At 38.2% G+C, this 27,539-nt stretch overlaps 1 protein-coding gene across 2 annotated transcripts; it reads right to left on the bottom strand.

Annotated features, from left to right (window-relative positions):
• Positions 1 to 6,877: 6,877 nt before the first annotated feature.
• LOC104591482 (spermidine copper dependent amine oxidase 1-like) lies at positions 6,878 to 25,857 on the bottom strand. Of its 2 annotated transcripts, XM_010250325.3 has the most exons (12): positions 25,153 to 25,857; positions 23,541 to 23,650; positions 23,094 to 23,399; positions 22,541 to 22,653; positions 21,974 to 22,304; positions 21,649 to 21,864; positions 21,296 to 21,532; positions 20,596 to 20,781; positions 9,588 to 9,728; positions 9,152 to 9,420; positions 8,225 to 8,306; positions 6,878 to 7,232 (listed from the first exon to the last, which is right to left on the bottom strand). In XM_010250325.3, exons 1-12 carry the CDS (start codon positions 25,382 to 25,384, stop codon positions 7,113 to 7,115), a joined length of 2,343 nt encoding a protein of 780 aa, XP_010248627.1. In that variant the 5' UTR covers positions 25,385 to 25,857; the 3' UTR covers positions 6,878 to 7,112. The 2 variants fall into 2 exon arrangements, with proteins under 2 accessions (XP_010248627.1, XP_088760152.1); XM_088904026.1 differs by lacking the exon at positions 8,225 to 8,306.
• Between the last annotated feature and the right edge of the window lie 1,682 nt (positions 25,858 to 27,539).

Genomic DNA, 27,539 nt, shown 5'->3' with positions numbered 1-27,539 from the left:
CTTCAGAGTTCAGACCTTCTCTCTCACAACTCATACATATGATTATGAATTTATGATCTTCCATTCTACATGTCTACTAGTATTCGCGCTCTTTTTTTTTTTTTTTTTTTTGAGTCTTTTTTCTTTTAGTCTTACCAAAAAATCTATGGGTGGAGGTTATGTGGGGCTTCCTGCACGACCTCTTTCGTTTTAGCCACGTGGAGGAATAATTTAACAACTCAGAGCAATGCAATCCCACACGTAAAAAGAACCTTCAGGATGGATAGACACCTCTTGAATCTTTTCTACGCCACGTCAGTCCTATGGCCCACTATATCCGGATCCGGATATATCCGGATCCGGATCCGGAACGGAAGAAGCTGAGACGTAGGGCCGTGCTCAACTGCAAACCTATCTACCACGTGAAAGATTCCTTGGTCGCTAAACCACTCGATTAATAAAAAACAAAGTAAAAATCTATGATACCGGAAATACATGGTACCGCTTCGATTTGTTTATTCATTTAAAAATACTACGCGGCCGTAGACTCCATGTTTGCACAGTGATTACCTATTACTGATTCCGGGTTGGGAATTAGGTCAAGCCTTCAACATCACCCACCCACCAAACCAGTTTTCAGCTCAGCCCAAAACCATAAAATTTGTATCATATATAAAAGTGTAAATGTTAATGTATAAGTTTTTTATATTAAAATTATTACTTTAAAATCGTTTTATTATAATTTTTATAGTAATTAAAATGTTTAGTGTATTTAATTTATTTTTAATTACAAAGATTAAAAATATAACTTTAATTATTATTTTTCATCTTATTTAATCTCTTTTAATTAGGTCTTAGGACAATTTTCTTAAACTATTTTTATTATTTGTGAAATTGACTAACTCCACTATTCCTTTAATTGGCATGGCTAATAGAAAGAAACAAAATGTCTGAGAAAGGAGAACCACCACCTTGGAAACTTGCAACGGTGACAATAAAAAAAAGAACAGCTGGTGAGCCTCCGGTGACCTCAATTGGTAACCCGTCAACATGACACTATAATTCCCCACAAGAGCTTCCATGGCAAAAACAAAGCGAACCAACAGACTCCTCTATGTAAACGACATCAACAGCGATGACGAAATCGAAAGGAGGGTTTAGAGTTTTGATCTTTAAGTTTTTTCAAGTGTGGATTTATTGAGTTTGAGGTTGTGCTTGAGGGCAGGCCTGACTAGGGCTATATCAATGAGAATGATGTCCAGACCGAGCAAGGAGAGTTCCATGCCAGCAGGGCCACATCCAGAGCCCAGTTCAATGGTTCGCTTTCCAGAGAAGTTGAGAAGGTGAGTATAAGGATTTGGGGTGGAGGGAGAAGCCAACCCTCGACGAATTTGACAAGGGCAAGGGAGCAGGGCCAAACAGAGGTGCCGACGTGCATGGAGCCGTCAATCGGATGGTTTTGATTGTGTTAGGAAGAAATTGCATAATGTAATGGCTTCCTTTGTGGGAAGGGACATTAAATAGGCCTTAAATCACTAGGTCACCGCCACTGTTCATCCTCTTCAAGCTCTCGAAGCGGTGGTGCATAACGCTCCCCACGGCCATTATTCTTCCTTCCTTTTTTCTCCTCTCTTTATTCTCCCATATCTCTCTTTCCCTCATCACTCCCATCGTTCTCTTCCTTTTTCTATCTCCGCTAATCATCATCGCTTCCGACGAAAAACAGAGAAGTTGCAGCGGCGAAACTCCTCTGTTACTCTCACTCGGTTAATCCCTTTTGGCACAAACCCAATCGATACCCAACTCCATTCTATTTTCCATCGCTTCCCCTTAGTATTCCATTGCTTCCAAGCTCTCTCGTCCCATCGGCCCCATTCTCTATAGCTTTACGATTCGGACAGGAAAGATTGACGCAACGGCCATAATCTTCTACGAGGTTATATCTGCTCGGAGGGGAATGACCCAAAGCAAAAACATGTCAAACCTCCTCTATTTTTTTTGCATACGGAGTAGATTTGGTCGCAACAGTTGTTGCTGGAGCTCCCTTCCATAAACCAGCAGTTCTTCGGAGAGTAAACCTATAGTGACCCGTAAGGAGTCAAGGTATTTTATGAATTTTAAAATAATTATCACTTACATTATGTCACATGTGAGTGTAACGAAAATTTGATGATAAGGGAGGTTTTAGACAATTGTAAAAAAACTTAAGGGTACTTTAATACAATAGCTAAACAGTAAATGCGGAGATAGTCAATTAGCTAAACAATAAGAGTATTTTAAGGAAATTATTAAATCTAATTTTATTTTTAATAGTATAAATCTATATATTTTAAAATTGACTAAAAAATAAAAGCATTCTTTATCCAAGTGCTGGTTAAGCAATTCAACCATCCGAATCAAATTGATCAATCTACGAAGTTATAGTTAGGTAATAAAATTTTTAAAATAGAAATAAATAAAAAAAATTACAAAAAATGTAGAAAAGTTAGACACATTTATGTAATCAAATTAAAAAATAAGTGCAATAAACAATAATTATTTTTATTGATAATGAAAATAAAATATATAATTTAGAACTAGCCAAAAATGAAATATAAAATTAATAATAAATAGTTCAACTTTTGGGTTAAATGTATTAAACTTTAACGTTATAAATAAATAATAAAAATTAATAAAATATAAAAATACAAAAAAATAAAAATGCATACATTTTGCTAAAAAAAAGCATTCAGATACATGTATAATATCATATATTTATCATATCAAACAAAAAGTATGTGTAAAATATCAGAATTAGTTTTACACACAAAAATACAAAAAAAAACTATAGTAAAAATTGAACACATCTATAATTATATATTTACACTACTACTAAAAATATTTATAAGATTGTAAGATTTTTTTTTACTAAAATACTTATTTTTTTAATTTAGTCCCTACTTAAATATTTAATTGTGATGTTTAAATTATAAATTGAACTACTACTTTTCACCACATTCAATTCACTCTATTTAAATATTACATTTTTTTTGATAAATGAACAAAAAAAATAAAGCATTACAAAATGAAGAATCTAGCTAAACAATACATGTGAGGTGATTATGTAATTAGATTTAGATTTTACAATTTACATCCAATTAATAATATAAAATATAAAATATTTGGATATCATTAGAATGGAGCTAAGATTTATGGGGATGGACTGAATCCTAGGGAGGCTACTAATAGACTAGGTTGTGTATAATTTCATATTTGTGATATCCCAAAAAATTTTGGATATCATTAGAATCATTATGTGCATAATTACTGATAAAATATGTGCATACTTACTATAAAATTACAATCATTATCATTATTTAAAATTATTACAATGTTACGTATAAAATATGTGCATACTTAGTGATAAAACATAAAAATCAAAACAGCCCCTTTGTCGTTGCGAAAAAAGAGGGAAAAGAAAAGCAAGGCCGTTATACTTCCACGAAGGTGATCTGCCTTGGAATTTGAAAGTTGAAACATACGTCAGCCCTGTGTAGAATTTGACAGTTAAATATTGATGTAAAATCTATGATTTGGAAAGAGTTGAGACTTACAAGTTCAGTAGATGCGTCATGCCTCCCGTGTCGACCGAAGTTGCCACCTGTCCTATGATTGAAAGCTCACAACCCACTGCTCTTCAAAGGGTCCCACTCAGACTGAGAACTTCATTCAACCCTTATCTTGCAACAAAAAAATAGAATGAATTTATCCCACGGTGCAATTGGAATTGAATGCATAAAAAAGCTTACAAGAAATGCTCAATTGAAACCATAGCTGAAGGTAGGTAGGACCCATGAAAAGACATGCCTAGTAGTTGCGTTGCCTTTTGATGGATAGATTCCACCATGTCTGGCGGGGGCGAAGTTTCCAAGAGCTGCACCAAGTCGTTGCTTACTAGACATAGTTAGAGTTCATTCCACGTTAACTAAAAAGTACCTCAACCCTAACCCTATTCATTCATGATAAATTAAGAGTGTAGAAGAAAACAAAATTATCTGAAAACGGGAAAGGAAAGGCACATGTAAAGAGGACAGCCAGGAATAGGACTATTGGAGTTGTGTTGTGTTGCTCACACATCGTAGTGATTTTAGTTTCCGTCGTAGGCTAGGACAGTGGGATCATGAGTAAAGCAACAGAACGATGTATCGATGTTGATCTGCCCGTGCTTACGACATACTTAGTTACTTTGATGATGATTTGGGTCTGCATTCCAACGGAAGAGGACAAGGTTTGGATGTCCTCTTGCCTCTTGGGGCGGGATACGGGAGGAGGAATTCTATCCATTGGAGTGGGGCTGCTGCCTGCTGAGTGCTGGTGCTGGGTAAGGTGAGAGAGAGAAAGCAATCAATGGCAATGGGGCAAGCAAACCCTAGCTACACTATAGCACCAGTCAACAACACTAGACAACCAAACTGACACGAGGCGTTTTCGTTGCTGGATACAACACCAAGGTTTCTTCCTTTCTTCGATCAGTCCCCTTCCAATCAAGCTAACTCATTTCTTGTAACCAAAATCAAGCAATGGGCTTGTAACTACTCCAATTGGTACCACTGGAGTGGGGACCCCCTGAAACGTCTCCGACTCCAACATCAACATCCCATCCCTGTTTTCACATTCCAACGTCGATAACTTGATGTCGCCAAATATAACACGGCTCTACGGCCTAACAAACTAGAATACAAAATTAACACAGTAACCAAGCGCTCACTACTCAATACACACACACACACGACGCTCTCATACTCTGCTTATAGTCTCACTAATGACTAAACAGATGCCTGAGGCACATCAGGAAATGGTCCACAAGGTAGGAACTAGGAACTAGGAACTAAGAACTAGCTCTTGACTAACCCAGATTAATTAATGTTAGTTTTGTTGCAAACTGCTTCCTTCCTTCCAATGATAAAGCCACCCATTTTGTCATTCTAAACTAATGTATATTGGAATACAGAATTGCTGTTGCAGTCTTGCAGACCACTACACCGAGGAATTCTATGTTCTACAACAGCGCAATTCTGGAATGACATCATAGAAGGTAATTAACCCAAGACTGCTGGGTGGGCTGCATGCCCGCCCGGGTTGGTATTCTCTCAACCAAGCTAACTGCGTGTGATAGGGATCCGCCAGAAAGGTGATTCAAGTGAAGGGTCATTGTACACAGGAAGCATCATAGGAAGGTGAAGTGAGTATGCCGTGGTGCCTATGGCTATGGCTATGGACTCTAACCAAAAACATCAAACACTTGATTGGGATAGAAACAAAATGTGAGAACCCATCTCACATCTACTAGGAAGGAAACCAAACCGTTGAAATCATTGCAAGAACTCGCCGGTCAGACTCCCGTGGATAGTGATCATCATATCCAATTCCTTAACAGTCCTAAGCATGATATTCAAGGATGTTAGGCTCAGGACCAGACCAGACATAATTATTCTACATAGTTCGTCTTCCTGGAATTCACAACAACGGAACCCAGGCAGCTCCTTGTTTGCTTGAAATCAATTCCAATTTTCCCTGTTCAGTTTGACGCGACCCCTCCTCCTGCTTCGCAAATCGCCATCAAGTTGAGTTAGAATAATTGGATATATGATTGTCGAAAGCATTGAATTATTGATTCAATACCAGGAAAGATGATTGGCTCATTGGCAAGCTTAAAGCTTAGTATGGGTTTAACTACTACAATTTTCGAACCCACCCACAACCAGAGGTTCATTCTGTAGACTGTGATTTGTGAGGAAGTCAGTGAGGCGAGGAGATAGATGACGAAAAAACTTGCAATCGGACAACCCATACGGAAACGGCTATTAATTTCTTGCTTGCAATTTTTCCTTTTCCGGAAGATTCCCTGTTGAGTGACAACTTAGTTGGATAAGCACAAGCCTCAAGCCTCACGCACCCAAGTTTATAGATTCTAGTTACCAATCCTTTTTAAGCTATTGTCAATTGAGTCTGAACCAGGTCTCAGCCAATTGAAAAGTCTCAGCTCTGACAATCCAGTTTAAGGGATGCGTGGAGAGCACTTTAAGGGTACCCAGCTCAGGTTTCGGAAGTGCAAAAGAATGTAAGATTATGAACTGGAACAGCCAGAACTGTGAAAGGTTGTTTTAAACTATTGTCAATTGAGTCTGGGCCAGGTCCCCGCCAATTGAAAAGACTCAATTCTGGTAATCCAGTTTAAGGGATGCATAGAGAAAACTTACCCAGCTCAGGCCTCGGAAGCAAGGTTATAAATATTGATACAGGTCGATATATCAGTGCTTTTTTTAATGCTTTATTTATTTATTTTTAAAATCGATTCAGAAGAATCAGTTTAAGTCTCGACTATCCTCTGAACCATGGCCTAACCAAATACACCCCCTGTAGGAACATATTGGGAAGGCCCCAATACAATAATCGACCAATACAAACCGATGCATGACAATTTTAAACCTTACTTGAAAGTACATAAGAATACAAGATTATGAACTGGAACAGCCAGAACTAGGGAAAGGTTGGCCGAAACCTTGTGCAGTCCGCCCCACAGACTGCATCACTGCAGCTTTCTTTGAGAACCTCACATTTTATAACATTTATATCATTTTGGCCAAGAGCGTCTCAAAGCTGCCGTCTGCAATGGTAATAGCAAGGTTGTCTTTGTACCATTACCATTGCTATTTCTATCTGAATTGTTTTGGGTTGATAAAGATACCGGCCATGACCCCTTGACGAGAGCCCTCGAAAAAGATTACATTGATTGGGCTTACGGCTAGCATTCCCCAACAACCCCAACAATGTTTAGATGAATTACTCAATTAGTTGTTAGTGGTGAATCCCTTCAACATAATCATGGTTATCATGTATTTTTTAAGACAAAAACCGGTTGACAAAGCTTCTAAAACTACCACCAATTCCCATCAACGTCATTCCAAAAGGTATGGGCCCGAGCCCATCAGTAAATTGAATAATGTTCAACAACATACTGCAAAAGCCAATACATGTTCAAGATCCTACTCCTAAGAAGTAAAACTTGAGTTTGGGAGGCCACTGATCGATTGTCTATATTGTTAACAAGAAACTGAATCAAATCGGAGGCAACCCACCTTCAGCGACCTTTTTTAGAGCTTTGCGAGCAATCCATTGTGAATCGACTTTGTCACAATATTGTCCTTGAGATCCAAATCACTTGCATTCGGCGGGACATCCACTGCTGGAGAGCAATTGAAAAATCCATGGGGCTGGCATGCAAAAATACCAATGTAAGGGCAGGCTAATAAAACTTTGGAGCTTCAACTATCAAGACTTGTCTGCAAATAATCGTATCATTTAAATTCAACGAAATGGCCACGAACAAGCAAGCAGATAAAGAAAAACATGTGTACTGTGTGCAGATGTACAAATTTAAGAAAATTTCCTTACACTGTGCATGATGTATATACATACAGAGGTAGTCTATACACAAACGTTGCGGCTACAATATCACTGGGGTCTATGAGTCCCAGACTTCCAAACTCGAACCAAAAAATCAGTTATTAAATGTTAGGTTTTATGGCTTTGGGGACAAATTAAGACAAACCATATTAAAGATGTCAATAGCATACCCCACCATTAGAGAAATATGCAAGAGATCCAGAAACAGTTGAAGTACTAAAAATAGAATGGACTGGCAAGATGGCTAGAATTGTTGCAAACCATTTCTTGAACGATGAACCTCAACAAGGAATTAGCTCCAACATTAATAGATTTTCCCGTAACATTATTAGAATGATGAATCCAACAAATTTCTCACAACAGATTATATAACCAATGCCAACAAACAAATGATCAATGCAGTTTTGTGCACTAAAATTCTATTATTGTGTAGATGGTGTTGATATCTAGCTCCTAGCACCACCAGTCCACTCATCATTTTGGGTGTATTTGGAGGAACTTTGGTGCATTGTTTTAAAAATGTTTCCTTCAGCATATAGCATCTTTAGAAGTACCCGTACAGCAAGAATTCTAACAACGTAAAACCTACTTTACTTCAATACCATTTATAAGCATGATCTATTTAATTTTAAAACTTGCATGCAAAAAGTGCATGTCCCAAGAAAATGCCATGACCATGACTAGAGCATAGAGTTGGAAGGAAAAATCATGTTCAAACTTCTAATGCCAACAAACAATTAGTGATATAGCAACCATTAAAAAAGCACAAATTTCTGTTGCAAAATTATGAGTGGATTACCATAAGCATAAAACCAATTCGCTCTACTGGCATGACTGGCCAGTCTTCCAAACGAGGAATGTGTGTAATTCCAAAAACGTACCTGCAACAATGCACAAGAATATAGGTATCGCAACGACACTTATGTCAAGCCAGAGCAGCAATAAAGTGCACAACTTTTTTGGGAAGACAACAAAAAGCACATAATAAAGTCAAGTTGCACAACCAAAATACAAGAAACAATATGGGCCTCAAATTTTGTAGTAATTCATTTCACTGTTTTTCATCCAATGTTGACAGTCTTGGACTGGACGCAAAACCAAAACCACTTTGATTACTCGGTCACAGGTTGAACCTTCCAACCATCCAGTTCAATCATTAAAGTTGCTCAAATAAAAATTGCAAAAAATAAAATAAAACAAATCCAGATTATCTTTTTAAAGCTGTTTTACATAAAAAAGCATAAAAGAATAAATATGATAGGTTATAATAGATAATAACACATTACTTACCAAAAAAATAGATAATAACACACCTATGTGAGGTAGGTTTGACCAAATCAACATTTCTAATGACCATACAGCCTACAAAACATTTTGACTGCTTGTTCTCAATTCTTATGGTTCAACCATCCAGTCTGATCTGTCTGCTAAACTGGTTTAATCGTTCTTTTTCTTTGAAAAGCAACTTTGTTTCGTTAAATCTAATACTTTCATTGAAGCACTTCAAGAATGACAATTTATCATATAAATCCCAATAAATTAATCATGTAGCACAATTCATTTATCAGAAACATATTTTGAATAATCAGACCAACAGGAAACCAAAAACTGTTATGATATATGGAGATTGTAGCACCAGCAAATATATGTATACATGAGACAATGATATTTGCTTGTGTCCAACATAAATATGCTTTCAACATTAAAAAGGATATGTGGAACCAACCAGAGAACTATATCAGTTTCTTCAAGTGATCTATCTTGCTTGACCCAGGTAGCCAATCCCTCACCAATACGTGGATTTTGATTAGGAAACTCTCCACCAGGATACATCTCATCACGTGAATAAGGCGTAACCCAGAGATTATGTTTTAAGAAAGCAGCTCTTCTCAAAAATTTTGCCTCAGAACCAGCTAAAGGCAAACAATTAGAACCAGGGACAAGCTTATATCCTGTTAGTTGGCCAGTTCGGTTAACACTTCTTGTGTTCCTGACCTGAAACATGAAGGAATGCACAAACAATCAAACAATAATATCCTGATGCCAAAGAAAAAATTGCGGCAGCATGAGTCCAACTGGAGTATAATCAGAAAAGACAAGCAGTAGGCAAGCAGATTTTTGAAAGTCAATGAAAAAAACAACATCAACAAAGTATGTCTTACAATCCAATGGCGAGCAGTTAAAGGATTGCAATCGCGCATTGCTTGCAATTCTGATCTGAGTAGATCTTCTTCGGCATAGAATGCATTGTTATGAACGTTGTCCTTCCCTGGCTCCTCAACTTTAACATTCAACTCAACCACCTAAAGAAACAGGATTTAAAATGTCTAAAAATATTCTTAACAACAGAAACAGTATCTCCATAGCATTAAGCACAGAACATAACCCATAAAGATACATGCACACAGTTAGGGGTGTCAATTGAACTGGATTTGGTCCAATCTGATCCAGTCTAATGTGAGTCCATTATAAATGGACCAGGTCCAATCCAATCCAATGAATGTTTTGGACTAATTTAGACCGGTCCAATTCAATGTCTGAACCGTTCAATCTGTTCAAATTCATTCTGATTTAGATTGGTTTCAACCCAAACCCAGTCCATTGACACATATATTCTTATCTTATATCAATGGACCAGATATTAGCTTAATCCAGCCCAATCCAATATAAATTTGTTACAGACAGACCAGGTCCAATTCAATCTAATAAATATTTTGGACCAGATTGATCCAATCCAATATGTCTTGTTGGTCCGTCCAAATTAATTTTGGACTGGACAGGGTCCAATCCAAAACCGGTCCATTGACACCCTTACACAGTCACAGACACTAGAAACAATACACACAAGAATTATTTCAATAATCTTTTTTTCTTGAGAATTATTTCCATAATCAATAAGCTATATGAACACAAATTGGTGACACATGTCGGGACACATCAGACATAGAAATACAAACGGGAAAGAATTAATAGTGGCATAATTAATTATAGGATTAATAATTAATTAAGTCCTAAACAAAGAAAAGAAAAGAAAACAAGGATAATGTACAAGGTTTCTGTGAGTAGCACATCATTAAACACTCGGAAACTTCACATCAAGTCAACACAAAATTTGTCAAAAAGAAGTTGCAACTTAAATGATTGAAGAATAATAATCGACCCATATAACAGAAAAAGTGCAATAAACATCTTAAAGAATTTCTTTTGGGTATGAATGTGCATACAAAAACATATAAAATATTTATTCTCCGCATGTAACCAAAATATGGCAAAGAAAACAACACATTTGTCTCGGTTTATATCAATGTAGGATCAGGTGCAACATTTCTATACCCTTTCGAAAGGCAGAAAACATAGCTCTCATTGTAAAAGGACAAAATACTTGCGTCTGAAGAACTTTTTATCCATTTTACAAAGAAATGTCGGCAAGATATGATTTGCGGCAAATTAAGAAAGATATGATTTGCTGCAAATTTAGAAAGATTTGATTTGATTGATTACAGATTTAAATAAATTTAGGAAAGATTAGATTTGAATAAAATTAGGAAAGTCATATCCTAGGATTAAGGGAAAGATTTAATCAATCCTTAATTGAGAGAGATTCTAGGAGTAATTGAGAGAGATCCTAGGAGTTTGTCTCTCCTATCTTTTCTTATTTAAGTTGTATGCTCAACATGTTTTATCAACACATTATCAATACAGAAGTATTTCTTCTTCTCTCCCTCTTCATTTCTTCTTCTCTTCCTCTTTATTTTTCCACATGGTATCAGAGCTTTAGGGTCCGATCATGAATGTTAAGGCCGCCATGGTTGGCTCTGGTTCAGCCTCTTCAGATGCTACCAGTGGCCATCTCTCTTTCTGAGAATTCTCTTCAAATTACCATTCACAAATTGAATGGAAAGAATTATCTTGAGTGGTCTCGGTCCGTGTGGTTGGTGATCGACGGCAAAGGGAAACTCGGCTATTTGAATGGTGAAGTAAAACCGCCAGCCACTAATGATCCAAAGTACAGGCAGTGGCGTTCTGAAAATTCTATGGTTATCGCTTGGCTGATCAACTCTATGGATCCTGTGGTTGGAAAACCATTCATGTTCCTACCGACTGTTCATGATGTGTGGGAAGCTGTTAGGGAAACCTATTCAGATCTGGACAATCATTCACAACTGTTCGAACTGAATACCCGAATGTGGAAGAAAAAATCAGACAGTGACAACAAATCAGGGGGAGATGTCCGCGCGCTTCAAGTAAGCAATTCGGATCCAGGGCAGCAATCATCCTCAGAGTCTCTTCCTTTCACAAAGGAACAAATAGAGCACTTATATAAAATGTTTCAATCTCAATCATTAAGAAACTTTAACCCATCCTGCTCTCTAGCTCAGTCAAGTAATTTTTTCACTGCAGCCATTGCTTGTACCAAATCTAATGACTCCTGGATATTATATTCAGGTGCCACTGATCATATGACTGGCACTTCACAATTCTTCTCTTCATATACACCCTGTGCCCAAGGTTAAAATTGCATATGGTTCCTTTGCTATTGTTGCTGGGAAAGGAACTGTATCTATTTCTCCTTCTCTAAACCTTAAAGATGTTCTACATGTTCCTAACCTATCATACAATCTCTTATCTGTCAGCAAACTAACCCTTGATCATAATTATCGAGTTAATTTTTTGTCTTCTTGTTGTGAATTTCAGGATTTAACCTCGGGGAAGATGATTGGGGGTGCTAAACTGGATGGTGGCCTCTACCTCTTTAATAAAGGATCGACCTTTGAAAGGCAAGACCGATAAACTTGTTTCAGCTCTATCTCTGTTTCTAGTGATAGTGAAGTTTTGATATGGCATTATTGGTTAGGACATCTTAGCTTTCAATATTTAAAGCATCTATTTCCCAAGTTATTCATGAATAAAAATCATTCATGTTTTAAATGTGAATCTTGTGAATTAGCAAAACATCACCGTGCTGTTTTTCCGTCCCAACCATATAAAAAATCAAAACCATTTACCATGATTCAAAGTGATGTTTGGGGTCCTTCTTGAGTAACAACTCTTTCTGGAAAGCGTTGGTTCATTACTTTTATTGATGATCATACTAGGGTCACTTGGGTTTTCCTTTTAAAAGAGAAATCAGATGCTGAAACTGTGTTTAAAACTTTCTATAACATGGTTCAAACACAATTTCAGACTCAGATTAAAATTTTTCAAAGTGATAATGGAAAGGAATTTTTTAACAATGTGTTAGGGAATTTTTTTTGCTGAGAAATGAATTATACACCAAAATTCGTGTAATAATACACCTCAACAAAATGGGGTGGCTGAAAGAAAAAACAAACATCTCCTTGAAGTTGCTAGAGCCCTAAGTTTTCAAACTAAGGTTCCTAAATATCTTTGGGGAGAAGCCATTTTAACAGCCACTTATTTGATTAATGCCTACACGAATTTTGGATTTTAAAACACCCATACAGGTTTTCATTGACTGTTTTCCAAACTCTCGGCTAGTGACAAACATTTCCTTAAAAATTTTTGGAAGTGTGGCCTTTGTTCATAACCATGATCCTAAACATTCAAAACTTGATCCAAAAAAACATAAATGTATTTTTGTAAGCTACCCCACTAATCAAAGAGGTTACAAATGCTTTGATCCAATTTTGAAAATGATGTTTGTGACTATGGATGTCACATTCTTTGAAGGAACCTCATACTACAAACACTCCCATCTTCAGGGGGAGAGCAACACTAGTGAAGATGGTCTTTTAGATGGTTCTGATTTAATGTTTGAATTTGTCTATAATGATGTTCCTCACAACCAGTCACCGAAAAAAAGTGAGGCAGAAAATACAAAATCAATGGAAACAAATGAATTAAATATTGAAAATGAATAACCTTCGGTGATGCCATCTCAAAATAAAAAAGCTGAAACAACAAAGATGCGTGAGAAACAGTATAAAGGCCTTGTATATTCAAGGGAACATCTAGCACTAAAAAGGAGAGGCACTATTCCGCATCATCAACAAGAATCTTATCTGAGGGTGGATCATGAAATTCATGATAATTCTCCAAAAATACCTGAAAATATTCCTCCAGGTAATTCTAATTCTTCCAGTCAGCTTGATCTTCCCATTGCTCTTAGGAAAGGTGTTAGGTCTTGTACAAAGCATCATTTGTCAAATTTTGTATCTTACAAAAATATTTCACCTTCATATTGTGCCTTTATTTCACAAGTGTCTAGTGTATCCATTCCTAACAATATCCAGGAGGCTCTAAATGTTCTTGAGTATAAAGAAGCTATTTTTGAGGAGATGAGAGTTTTGGAAAAGAATGCTACTTGGGAGAAAGTGGATCTGCCGGATGGAAAGACAGTTGTTGGTTGTAAATGGGTGTTCACTCTAAAGTACAACTCAGATGGATCCTTGGAGAGAAATAAGGCTCGCCTAGTAGCTAAAGGCTTTACTCAGACGTATGGAGTGGACTACTCCGAGACCTTTTCTCTAGTGGCGAAACTAAATACAGTTCGAGTACTCTTATCTGTTGCAACTAACCTTGACCGGCCACTGAATCAATTGGATGTGAAGAATGCCTTTTTGAATGGAGACTTGGAAGAAGAAGTATATATGGAGCCTCCACCTGGTTTCACTGAGAAGTTTGGAACTAAGGTATGCAAGCTAAAAAGTCTCTATGTGGACTTAAACAGTCTCCCAGAGCCTGGTTTGAAAGATTCACAAGGTTCATTAAAAGTCAAGGATATAGTCAAGGGCAATCTTATCATACTCTTTTCACAAAAAGATCCACCAAAGACAAGGTATCGGTTCTGATTGTCTATGTTGATGACATAATCTTGACTGGAGATGATATTGAAGAGATGAGCAGACTAAAGCAGAGCTTAGCCAAGGAATTCGAGATTAAAGACTTAGGCCAGCTAAGGTACTTTCTTGGAATGGAAGTGGCTAGATCAAATAAGGGCATTATGGTTTCACAACGAAAATATATTCTAGACCTCTTGAAAGAAACTGGAATGAGTGGATGCAAACCTTCAGACACTCCGATAGAAGTTAAGGCTAAACTCAAAGTTAAAGATGGGGTTCCAGTAGATGCAAGTACATACCAAAAGCTGGTAGGAAGATTGATTTACTTGTCACATACACGTCCTAACATTGCCTTCGCTGTGAGCATGGTGAGTCAATTTATGCACTCCCCGTACGAAGAACATCTTGAAGTTGTGTATCGAATTCTTAAGTATCTAAAAGGCACACCAGGAAAATGACTCTTCTTCAAGAAAAATGAGAAGAGAGGGGTTGAAGTGTATACAGATGCGGATTGAGCAGGCTCAATCACTGATAGAAGGTCAACTTCAGGGTACTGCACATTTCTTTGGGGCAATTTAGTTACTTGGAGAAGCAAGAAGCAAAGTGTAGTTGCTAGAAGTAGCGTTGAGGCTGAATTCAGATCAATGGCTCAAGGAGTGTGTGAGGTTTGTTAGAATGCTCGAGTCAGGGGTATTTTGGTCATTCTGGTGTATCTTCTTGAAAGTGAAAGGTCTATTGTATCTGGGTTTAAATTATGTGTCCCATCTTCTATGAGGGACAAAATTGTCTTTCTTGTAACTCAAGTTTTATGAATAAAAGTCAAGTGGGTCGGCTAGGAGAGTGATTTTTTACATTCTCTCTTCTAGTCTGGCCGAACACTCTTCTCTCCTTCTTCTTTCTCTTTTCTTTCTTCTTTCTTCTTCTCTACTTTGACCTAGAATCAACTAGGGTTTATTCACATGGTATCAGAACAATAAGGTCTCGTGTTTTCTTGCTGCTGTCTTCTTCCTGGGTTCGCCGCCAGCTTCACAGTAGGTTTCATCATCCTACAGCTGACCTGATTGAAGACTCGATAAAGGGCTGAAAAGAAGTTGCCGTTTTGAGGGCCTGGAGGTGAGAATGCCTCTGGCCGGTGCTGTGGTGGTCATTGAAGTGGTATACTAGACCCTCTATTCAGTGTACGAAAAGGGCTGGACGTATACAGGTATGGGCACTGCTGTCGTGTGTTCAGAAATGGACTGTGAATGCTACTTTTTTGTGCTTCAAAAGTTAGTTGTTGTGGTGCTGGGTGAAACTAATACACATATCAGTCATGTTCTTTTGTTATCTTGCTCGCATGTGTGCTGAAAGAATAGTAGTAGACTGCTGATGTCCACGACAGCAGTGGTGTGGTGTTGGTTGTGTTGTGGTGGCTGACATATCTATGCTTCTAAATGCTTAAAAGTGAACCCCTAGACCTTGTGTATAATCAGTTTTGCAGTATGAAGAACAAGTGTTCGATGAAATGACTGAGTAATTTCAGCTGTGGTGTGTTGATGGTAAATGGTTCTGCAGTGTGCAGTCCAAGTGTTTGATGTGTTGACTGAATGATTTCAGCATTAGAGTGTAGTGTGTAATGTGTAGTTGAAGAAAGTGGAGTTGGTGGTATCATAAGTGAGATAAGTCTTGTGACGAGTGTGAGATTGTGGGGTATATTCAAAGGTGAAATAATTGAGATGGCTTCAACTGTGGATGGGAATGACAACAAAACCGGCATCATGCTTTCTTCAAATTATCTAAGTGTTCAAATGACATCCATCAAGTTGAATGGTGAGAACTATGTACCATGGGCAAAATCTGTGGAGGTGTTCTTGAAGGCCAAGAGGAAAGTAAAACATGTGAGGGAGGAGAAACCTCCCTCTGATTCTCCTAGGTTCAGTGATTGGGAACAAGATGATGCATAGATAATGACATGGCTTTGGAACAGCATGGAACCAAAGATTAGTGTGAACTTCATGTTTCTAGATACAGCCAAAGAGATCTGGGATCATGCTAAAAAGTTGTACTTTGGACAAGACAACACAACTAGGGTATATCAGTTATACCAAGAGTACTTCAATTTGAAGCAAGGAAGGCAAAGCTTAGAAGAGTATTATGCAAGTTTGAGGAACATCCGCAATGAGCTAAATGTGTATCACCCTCTAACATCAGATGTCCAGATCCAACAACAGCAACGTGAACAGCTTGATGTGACTAGGTTTCTTGTGGGCTTGAAGGCTGAGTATGAGCCTGTCAGAGCACAGATATTAGGGGGATCAGCTCTCCCCTCACTTGAAGAAGTTTTTGCCCATCTTAAGAGGACATCCATTGAGCCGGTGGAACATTCTTCCTTCTCTGATAGATCTGGTTTGGTAGTGACTAAAGGGAGTGGCCGTGGAAGTAGAAGTGGTGGTGGCAGCAGTGGCCCTCCAAACAACCGTGGTGGACACATGTTTAACCGGGCTAGTGGCCAGACTGGAGGCCGAGAGTCAGGGGGAGGCCGTGGAAAAGGAAGGGGTAATGCTCAGAGAAAATGTACACATTGTGGCTTAGAGGGGCATACAGTTAATTTCTGCTATGATTTGCATGGTCCACCCAACACTTGGGCCAACCATGCTGCATCTAAGAGTAGTAGCACAATTACTGAAAGCCAGCAAATTGCCCCAACCCCCTCCACACCCGCTTGTGCTTCCGGGCAGGAAATGGTGAGTGTACCACAGGCTGAGTCATGTTAGTTGGGAAAACATCATCGAGTCTCATTTAGTCCAAAAATTGATAGTCGTGTTTCAAGTCCTTTTGCTTTAGTTCATTTTGATGTATGGGTCCAGTTAAAGTGGTGTCATACAATGGATTTAAGTATTTTGTAATCTTTGTTGATGACTTTTCAAGGATGACATGGATCTATCTTATGAAAGACCGCAGTGAATTGTTCTCTATTTTTCAGAAATTTCATGCTGAAATACGCACTCAATTTAGTGTTCATATGAAAATACTTCGCTCCGATAATGCCAAAGAATACATCTCCTCACCATTTCAGCAATACCTAGAACATCATGGAATAATTCATCAAACTTCTTGTGTCTACACCCCGCAACAAGAACTTCTCGGTCCTTGATGATCAATATGCATGTCCCAAAGCATTTTTGGAGTGATGCTGTTCTTACATCCTGTTTTCTGATAAATCAGATGCCCATGTCAATCCTTGAAAGTCAATCCCCTTTCTTCGTGTTGTTTCCCACTTTGTCTCCCTTTCCTCTCACCCCAAGAGTCTTTGGCTGTGTTTGTTTTGTTCAACACTTGGGGCCTGGAGTAGACAAGCTAGATGCTCAAACTACGAAGTGTATTTTTCTTGGCTACTCAAGGACTCAGAAAGGGTATAAGTGTTATAACCCAAAGTTTCATAAATCGTTTGTGTGCCCTGATGTCACCTTCTTTGAATTAGTTCCTTTTTTCTCAGATGCCAGGGTCTCTTCTTCTCCCTCTGTGGTTCCTCTTCCTGTTCCGGTTGTGGACCCTCTTCCCGTAGCTCCAATTCCTACTGCAGATGCACATCATATGCCTGTTACTACAGAGAGGCCGCCAATTACTCAAGTGTATACCCGCAGAAGTGCTTCAGCCCCTCCTCCACTTCAGCACCTGTCGACAGATCCTGCTACTGCTCCTTCTCCCTCAGATCTTGATCTCCCTATTGCTTTGCGGAAAGGTAAACGTACTTGTACTTCTCATCCCATTTCAGACTATGTTTCCACTACTCACATTTCTGCTTCTCATTGCAAGTTTATATCATTACTCTCATCGATTCCCATTCCCAAGACTGTACAGGAAGCCCTTACCTCCCCAGGGTGGCGACAAGCCATGGAAGAAGAACTCTCTGCTTTACAACATAATCACACGTGGGAACTCACCACCCTTCCTCCTAGTAAACACACTGTTGGGTGTAAATGAGCCTATACAGTGAAGCATCTTCCTGATGGCAATGTAGAACGATTGAAGGCACGGTTAGTGGCCAAAGGCTATTCTCAGTTATATGGTGTGGACTATATGGAAACATTCTCTCCTGTGGCTAAAATTGGTTCAATTCGGGTGTTGATCTCATTAGCTGCTATGTATGATTGGCCTCTCGTACAACTTGACATCAAAAATGCCTTCCTACATGGTGATCTTGTTGAGGAGGTGTATATGGAGCAATCACCAGGGTTTGTTGCTCAGGGGGAGGCTGGTAAGGTGTGCAGGCTCAAAAAGGCAATCTATGGACTGAAACAATCTCCACGTGCATGGTTTGGCAGGTTCAGTGAAGTGGTGAAGGCCTTTGGGATGAAACAGTGTCAGGTTGATCATTCTGTGTTCAGCTATAACTCAAAAGATGGAAAAATCTTGCTAGTTGTGTATGTGGATGATATTGTCATAACTGGAAGTGACAGCAATGGAATTGACAGGCTAAAAAAATTCTTACAGGACCACTTCAATACGAAAGATCTGGGGAAGCTAAAGTATTTCCTAGGAATAGAGGTTGCGAGGTCAAAACAGGGGATCGACCTATATCAGAGAAAATATGTTCTTGATCTACTTGAAGAAACAGGGTTGTTAGGTGCTAAACCAGTAGAGACTCCTACGAAACTCAATGCCAAGTTTAGTGTGGATGCAGGTGAAGAGTTTGATGATCCTAGAAGATACAGAAGGTTGGTGGGAAAGTTGAACTACCTGACCATTACCCGACCAGATATATCATTTGCTATGAGTGTGGTGAGTCAGTTTATGCAACATCCCCGGGTTCCTCACTGGGAAGTTGTTCTGAGAATTGTTAGGTACCTAAAGGGTGCTCCAGGTCGTGGTTTGTTATACCAAAAGGGAGGAACTCTTGAGATAGTAGGGTACACAGATGCTGATTGGGCTAGCTCTATATCAGACAGGAGGTCAACCACAGGGTATTGTACCTTCATGGGTGGCAATCTTGTAACTTGGAAGAGCAAGAAGCAAACAGTGGTGGCAAGTAGTGTGGAAGCAGAGTACAGGGCTATGGCCCATACCACATGTGAACTAGTATGGCTGAAGAACTTACTACAGGGGATGGGTTTCTCAATTGATAAACCCATGAAACTATACTATGATAACCAAGCTGTTGTTCACATCTCATCCAATCCTGTCTTCCATGAAAGAACTAAACATATCGAGGTGAATTGTCACTTTGTGAGGGAGAAAGTGATAAGTGGGGTAATAACTACATCTCATGTGAGCTCAGGAAATCAGTGGGCAGATCTCTTCACAAAAGGATTGTCTCAGGGAAGAATAGATTACATTTGTAACAAGCTGGGACTATATTATATATACTCTCTAGCTTGTAGGGGAATGTTAGAATGCTCGAGTTAGGGGTATTTTGGTCATTCTGGTGTATCTTCTTAAAAGTGAAAGGTCTATTGTATCTAGGTTTAAGTTATGTGTACCATCTTCTATGAGGGACAAAATTGTCTTTCTTGTAACTCAAGTTCTATGAATAAAAGTCAAGTGGGTCGGCTAGGAGAGTGATTTTTTACATTCTCTCTTCTAGTCTGGCCGAACACTCTTCTCCTCTCCTTCTTCTTCTTCTTTCTCTTTTCTTTCTTCTTTCTTCTTCTCTACTTTGACCTAGAATCAACTAGGGTTTATTCACAAGGTTCTTTGGCTAAAGAGGGTGCTAGCAAATCTTAAGAGACCAGTGAGTTTTCCTATGAAACTGTATTGTGATAACAAGGCAACTATCAGCATTGCTCATAATCCGATTCTACATGACAGGACTAAACATGTTGAGATTGACAGACATTTTATAAAGGAGAAACTCGAAGAAGGAATAATTTGCACTCCATTTGTACCAACCACGCAACAAGTTGCAGATGTTTTGACTAAGGGCTTGTTGAGACAGCCATTTGAATTTCAAGTTAGCAAGTTGGGCATGATAGATATCTTTGCACCAACTTGAGGGGGAGTGTCAGCAAGATATGATTTGCGGCAAATTAAGAAAGATATGATTTGCTGCAAATTTAGAAAGATTTGATTTGATTTATTACAGATTTGATTTGATTCCAAGTTTGAATAAATTTCGGAAAGATTAGATTTGAATAAATTTAGGAAAGATTAGATTTGAATAAAATTAGGAAAGTCATATCCTAGGATTAAGGGAAAGATTTAATCAATCCCTAATTGAGAGAAATTCTAGGAGTAATTGAGAGAGATCCTAGGAGCTTGTATGCTCAACATGTTTTATTTAAGTTGTATGCTCAACATGTTTTATCAACACATTATCAATACAGAAGTATTTCTTCTTCTCTTCCTCTTTATTTTTCCACAAGAAATAAATGCAGTTTTGTGGGTATACCTGATTGAATGGTTCACCAGGCTTACAATCAACAGCCATGTCCATACGGGCAACAAAGAAATGTTGATGAACTGGGGCATATAACCCTGGTGCAATTGTTGTTCCATATTTTCTTGATTCTCCTGGCTGCAATGCTCCCAGGCTAAGAATTCCAGTAAGTTTAACCTCAGCTTCAATTTTTCCATCCTGTGACCAAAACGTGTAACAAATAAATTCACAAGTATTGCAAACTAAAACTTTTAGTAGAGTGCAGAATTTGATCAAGACAAGGTCATAATTTTAAATGTTTAATAGAATTTGAGGTTCAGAAAATGTTCAACACCAAAGCTAAAATACCGTTAAGTTCAAAGAAAAGATAATAGAAAAAAAAAAACAAATGAAGTTCAAATTAATTAGAACTGATGTTAAAATTCATTATATCCATTGACAACCTAAGGTTTCCTTTGAGCTAACAATTTAACACTCATAAAGATAATAAATTTTTTGTGGTTTTGCCCACATCTCTTATCAACATATACTTCATACACCAGTTACAACCTTGAACCTTAGACCTACCTAATAGGCATTTAACCAATAAAAAAGGAAGAAAACAGGGATATTTTACACAGCATAAAAGCTCAAGTTGGTTACACCCTAATAACTACCATTTAATAAAACAAAAATGACCTACATGCTTAACTGAAACAAAGAAATAACCTACCTGATAAAAGTGCCAGAAGAATCCATATTCATAATTTGCAACAGTGCATATAAAAGACACCGTTAGCCGTCTAGATCTCCGAACTTCTGCTAAGCCTGTCCTCCAGTCCTGATGTTTCCATAGGATTCCATGATCCTCTTCATGCAAACAGACACAATTTTCAATTGTCTCAACACCTCCAGTAAAATTTGTAAAGTGGGCATCAAAGTATTTGATGTAACCCAAACAATCACATCCCTGACAAAAAAAAATAAAAAATATATATTTCTCATAATAACAATTTGCATGGCTGAAAAAAGGTGGACAACGTCAATGTTCCAACCGAAGGCAAAGCATAAAATAAGTAATTGCACCTTCTTAAGAGAATGGGCATTTTTACCAAGGCCATCTTCCCCAGCATCAAATGCATTCTTCCTATAGTGTGGCTCATTTGGATCTCCATAAGGAACTACCATCTCAACAAAGCTCAACCTATGGGCCACAGATCTCCGACCTCGACTACCATCAATATATGCAACAGAGTAGATAACCAGACCTTCCCTAGGAGTGAAACCAATGCGAAAATTCCACTGCAACCAGCCAAAATATAAAGATGCATCTCATCTTAAGGCCTTAAACATAGTGGAGAAAGGTAAAATGGTAAATAATCATAATTTATATGGGCACGTTAGTATGTACCTTCTGCCATTCTACAAAGTGTCCATTGACACGAAAGCTTGGACCTTCAGGCTGAATAATTTGTAGGAGCTTCACATCACTTCGGTCAACACCTCCTCGTGTTTCACCAGGAGTATAATTTCTCAATGGATCAGCTGGAGGTAGAGGAACAAGCTTCCGGTCTTCAAACTTAATTACCACCATATTTTGCATGTCAACAACCACATATATGCCTTCAACGGGACGAGCATAACCATTTTCCATTGGGCAGTCACTCTCAGTTCTACAAAAGATGAGTGGTTTGGCAAGCCTGCGACTAGGAGCATCAGCCTCACTATGATAACCAGCACACCTGTAGGAAAAAATTTACAGTCCAAAGCATAAATAAAAGATTAAATTCTATATTAGCAACATATTCTCACAAACTAGAGGTGTAAATTTTGATTCCCATGAATAGCCAGCACACCAAGCTAGGCCTGAACGTGGGGACATTTAAAATCCAACAGAATGTTCAGCCTGCACCCTGCCCACTTGCACCTTGACTCACAGTGTATCATAAATAAAGATACAGATGCAGAATTGACTAACCAGGCATCTACCATCACAAGATCCATATCCTCAATACCCCTCTTCTTCATCGCCTCCCGAAATGGAGGGTAGTCTTTAACAACAGCTTCACATTCAGCATACTCTACAGCATCCTGCAGATGCAGAACAATGAAAAATGAAATAGAGATTCTAAGGATGTATATCTAATTAACAGGAAACTAGAAGCATCTTAGGGAAAGCAAAAAAAAAATCCCACTTAGCATAGATGAAGTCATTATCCCATGATTTGTAGTTCTATCTTTAGAAATAGTGGAAACCATTTTAGTAAATGATGTTTTTTGAGTTAGTAAATGATATTTTTTGAGTCGGTAAATAATGTTAAAATAAATTTAACTACCTTCTTTTGGAAAACAAAAGAAAATGAAATAAAAGAAAAGGTCATTGATCAAACTTCAACTAAATCCACCAAGTGATCCAAAAACTTAAATTTAGTCCGCCATAGAACCACAATCAGTCTTCATGGGTTTTTCGAGAATGTTTTCCTAGTAAACATTCAGCAGGTTCAACAAAATGTCAAAGAAGTATTACATACCATGGGAGGTTGAACATCTGGAATGACTTGTGATGAAATGACTTTCCCCCTATGATGTCCACCTCGAGTTGCTGCATGCACTTCAGATAGTTCAACAACCCAGACACTTGTCTCGTTTGATTTTTTATTGTATACAACAAGTCTAGCACGCCTTGGAGGAAGTTTACTAGGAATAACAGGTCCACCTTTTGTTTTGGGGAGTAATGATGGCTGGAATGGAGGGAAGAAATATGCATCTGCTAACGCAACAACATTTTTATCTGGTTCCAATAAAACAACTTCAATAAAACGCATGCCATCTCTAACCTGAAAATGAAGAGAAAGGAACCCATTACAATGAACCTAAAACAAGTATAAGAATAGGTTCCAAATTCAGCTCCAAGTATCATTCCATGCCATATTATTTTCTAAACCTATATCAACAATAAATAAGATGTATTAAATAACCTCAGGAGTGGCACCAGCAGCCCTGACAGTTGCCACTGCTACAGAGATTTCAGCAGCCAATAAAGGGTCCAATGGATGGCTGGATTGAGCCCTCATCATGACTTGCAGACCTGTACAATCATGAAGATGAAAAAGAAGGGAGAAGAGCACAGAAAGCAACAGAAAATTAGTCACAAAGAAAACAATACATGCAGTATCCAATGTCTGTAAAAACAGAAGCTAGGAAAAACATCAAGCAGCTAATCAGAAAGCATCCAATATAGGGCATACTTATGCCTCAAACTTGCATAAAAAGGTCATAAAAAAATCCCTAGTTTTCTTTAATAAATATTGAAGATGCACAAATACCTACATAGAACTCACAAGTACAAAAGAAGATGAATAATAAGGAGCAAAGGATTTATGTTAACATCAGGAAATGAGAAGGCAGATGAAAAAGAATAATCGAAAGGTCAGGCTTCTATCAACATTGCACTGGAGTCCTGAACTAACCTCAGTATGATGCTTGGTTTTCAGTTTACATAATGTACAACCATTTTCCTTTTACCAATGAAGTTCAATGACAACTTGAAATAATCATAATGTCAACATAAGATGATGGTAACTCACTTTGAAGAGACTATACGCACTTTTACGGATGATGATGTCTTCAAGCATTCAATAGGCATGCATAATGTAATAGAACTATTATTTGACCCGGCAGGGAACTGGTAGGAATAGAATAAGATGAATCATGTGGTCTTGGATTCATTGAAATTAACATCAGGCCTATCAATCACTCATTTCCTAATCAAATGCAAGAAAATAATACACAAGCATGCCCTTCAACTAATAAGGTACTATTGGTAAAAAAATGTCGGCTAAATCTATGCAAATTCCAACACTCACTTTGGGCCCTAGTTTACATTAAAAACTTTAAGTCGAATTTAAAATTGGCATTATACGTCTATTAGTTCTCTGCAAGTTGCAGTTTGTGACCTTCGGATGTTCCCTGTTTATCCATTATATCTAAAAAGAATCTTGCATCTTTTTTCAAAATAAAAGTATAATTGGCGGTAAATATTTTTCATGGCATAGACAGTAGTAGAACAGTAGGTACAGGTTGGTATTGCTATTGTGAAAAACTAAATTATGAATGAACAGACACAAGAAATTGAAGAAAGCAAATAAAACAAAGAATTAAATCCAGAAAAAAAAAAAAACATTTAAAGAATTTTCTCATCTCTTGAAACTACATATTATAAGCATGGAACACGCCAGATGCTCAAATCACATCACTATACCCTGTCAATAATTAAATCTAGACTCCAAGAACCATTCAGGTGAACATTTGCATCATAACCTAGAAGGCAATTTGTCCATGCAAGATACCATTCGACAACAAAGAAGACAATATGGCTTTTGCTAAAGTTTCAATACAATAGTCCTACTTTCCTTTGTTTTTGACAGCAATTTCACAACAATCGCTGGCCATCAGATGCGCAAAACAATCTCAACGGGAAGGAAAAACAGAGAAAATTATTCCATGCAACAGAGAAAAGGAGAAAAAGAACATGTACATGTAGCTCATCAAGATCAAAGTTATAAAGAGGGAAAAAGAAAGACAGATCACCCTTCGAGGAAGCATTTACTGACGACTCAGGAAGAGAATCAACGGGGCGAATCACTGACGTCGTCATGACACCTCTCTTGTGACGCTGATCGTCACTCCCATCAACATTGTCTACACTCCAATCCTGAACAACGTCTGCTACTGTAGTTGAAGAAACAGCTGCTTTTCGGTGCACGGCAGCAGGTTTATCGCTAATGCAGCAAGACGTCGCTTTTTCCTCAGTTGTGGCCATTGTAGTGGATTTGCAAGCTCACCAAAACCGCCGTAGTAGCTCCCGCTGCAATCTACTGACATACAGCAAATCTCAGGACAACCAATCTCTTCCACCACCACCCGGTCTCCCTCTCGCTCTCCCTCTTCCCTTCTATCTCACACCGTCGTTGCTAACTGTTAAATAATCGTTATTTGGATTATTGATTTAGAACAACCTAGAAGATCGCAACTGCAATATAAGATTGTGTTCTGCTCAGTGTACAAGTTCCGCCACCAAGGGATTCGGAAGCCAGGACTCCGAAACAGTTTCCTTGTTGTTCGGGATGGATGAAATTTCTAGGAGTCCAATTTATAGGACGATGGAGATAAATTCACGTGCCGTTCGCACAGGCTTTAGTTTTTTCCTTTCAAGGGCTGGGATGGAATTAGGTAGATCGATTCCTTTTTAACGATCCACAATTAGGATGGCAAAAGGATCTATTTTGGATGCCTGGGCGTCTGATTGTCACAAATGTAGCTTTTTATAATAGGAGTAGTGTAGCGTAATATTTGATGTTTCTCTTTCAATGGGAAATTGAGGATGGATATCCTGTTTTTTCGTTTTTTTTTTATTATTTTTTCGAGTGTTATGCTTATCACCAGGACTAAAGACTCTGAAGTAATGGAGATATGGGAGCACTCCGCACTCGCCACTCGGGGAGTAGTGTGACCAGTGATAGACTGATAGGAGCATCTACTTGTCAGAAAAAAACATTGTATTTATGTCAATAAAGAAATTAAATATTCTAGAATGCCCAACAATTTTAAGTATTTTAAGAAAAGACCTTGCGTCAAAAATGTTACATCGGCCCCTTGTACTTTTAAATTCTACATTTGTTGCTCCAAAAGTAAAGAGCTCCTCTTCTTCTCCCCGGGGCCCCCAAAATCCCAACCCATTGACCCAACTATTAGTCTATTACCGTAGCATAATCCATCATCATGTGCTGTTGAATGAGGATGCATTCAGAATTTATTAAAAATAATTTATAATATGTTAACGTGCAAATATGTAAATTTATGAAACAATATAGATCATAGATGGGAATCTGTACTAAAATATTAAAAAAGGCTATTTCTTATTTTTGGTAATTAAATAAGGCTATATCTAGCCATCTAGGCTTAAGCTAAGCCTATGATTCATGTGCCAACAAAGGCTATTAGTTGTTCTGTCCAAGTTGAATAAATTATAGGGGTTTTGCAACTTTTTGTCCTAAATATTAATAAAAGATAATATTTTTATAAAATAACAAAAATAAGTAAGCTTTTTTTGAAAAATATTAAGGAAGGGCAATGACACTGTTCATCGCCTTCCTTTGCGTTTGTATTCATCCTGAACCTCAACTGAATCGGAGCCAACCGCGGAGCCGTCCAAAACAATGTAATCACATATGTTCCTCATTAAGGCATAGCATCATCGACCAGTTGAACGATCTGACCCGTTTGAGCTTCAAACTTTTGCTCGCAACGTTAACAAGAATCGTCTAGAGCCGTTAGTAGGAAAAACGTATGTAAAGTGGGCCAGGCATCTTCAATGGAAGAAGCGCTGAAACAGAAAATGCACCCATTCCCAACTTCAAATCCAAACATCCTGTCAAGTTTTCAAGGATTCAAGCATATAAGAACCCACCCATCTCTTGCTTCCAGAGAAATCCAGGTCTTCAGAGATCGAACACCCACATGAAAAAACTTCAAACGAAACCTAAGCAAAGCTGCAAAGGGAGCCCCACCTACAATGCCCGAATACTCAGGATCATTCGTAGAGTTTCCACGATCGCTCATAGCCAAACCAAACGGAGAGGGGGAAAGAAGAAGAGTACGACGTCCTGCCGCCTGGTACTGGTTTCACAGACCGGATGCTTTTGTCTCTGACCTTTCTTTATTAAACGAGAGAGAGAGAGAGAGAATTTCAGGCATTTCAAAAGAGTTTTGGTGGAAAATTCTCCCACGAAAAATGAACAGTCGTGGCGCTGCAATGGTCAGAGACAGTCAAACAGGTAATGCATTGTAAAACAGTAGTGATTTCATCTAGCACGCATCAGAAAACAAGTGCGAATCGTGAATATCAGCCGTTAGATTTAAGGTGTTCGTGGCATAGTGGAGACAATCGTGTTCGTGTTTCGGTTTTCCTTCACTGG

The sequence above is a fragment of the Nelumbo nucifera genome, chromosome 4, assembly GCF_055504915.1.
Source record: "Nelumbo nucifera cultivar China Antique chromosome 4, China Antique-T2T, whole genome shotgun sequence".
NCBI lineage: Eukaryota > Viridiplantae > Streptophyta > Magnoliopsida > Proteales > Nelumbonaceae > Nelumbo > Nelumbo nucifera.
Note: the sequence above shows the minus strand (reverse complement) of the source record. Positions and strands in the feature narration are given on the sequence as shown.

Bases quoted from the DNA above. Each gene is read 5' to 3' on its own strand.
- LOC104591482 (XM_010250325.3), bottom strand. From the start codon at position 25,384: ATGGCCACAACTGAGGAAAAAGCGACGTCTTGCTGCATTAGCGATAAA. The intron at 21,865-21,973 runs GTACATACTAAC...GGCTGGTTGCAG, and splicing joins ACTTTGTAGAATGGCAGAAG to TGGAATTTTCGCATTGGTTT. The intron at 7,233-8,224 runs GTAATCCACTCA...TTTGCATGCCAG, and splicing joins GAATTGGTTTTATGCTTATG to CCCCATGGATTTTTCAATTG.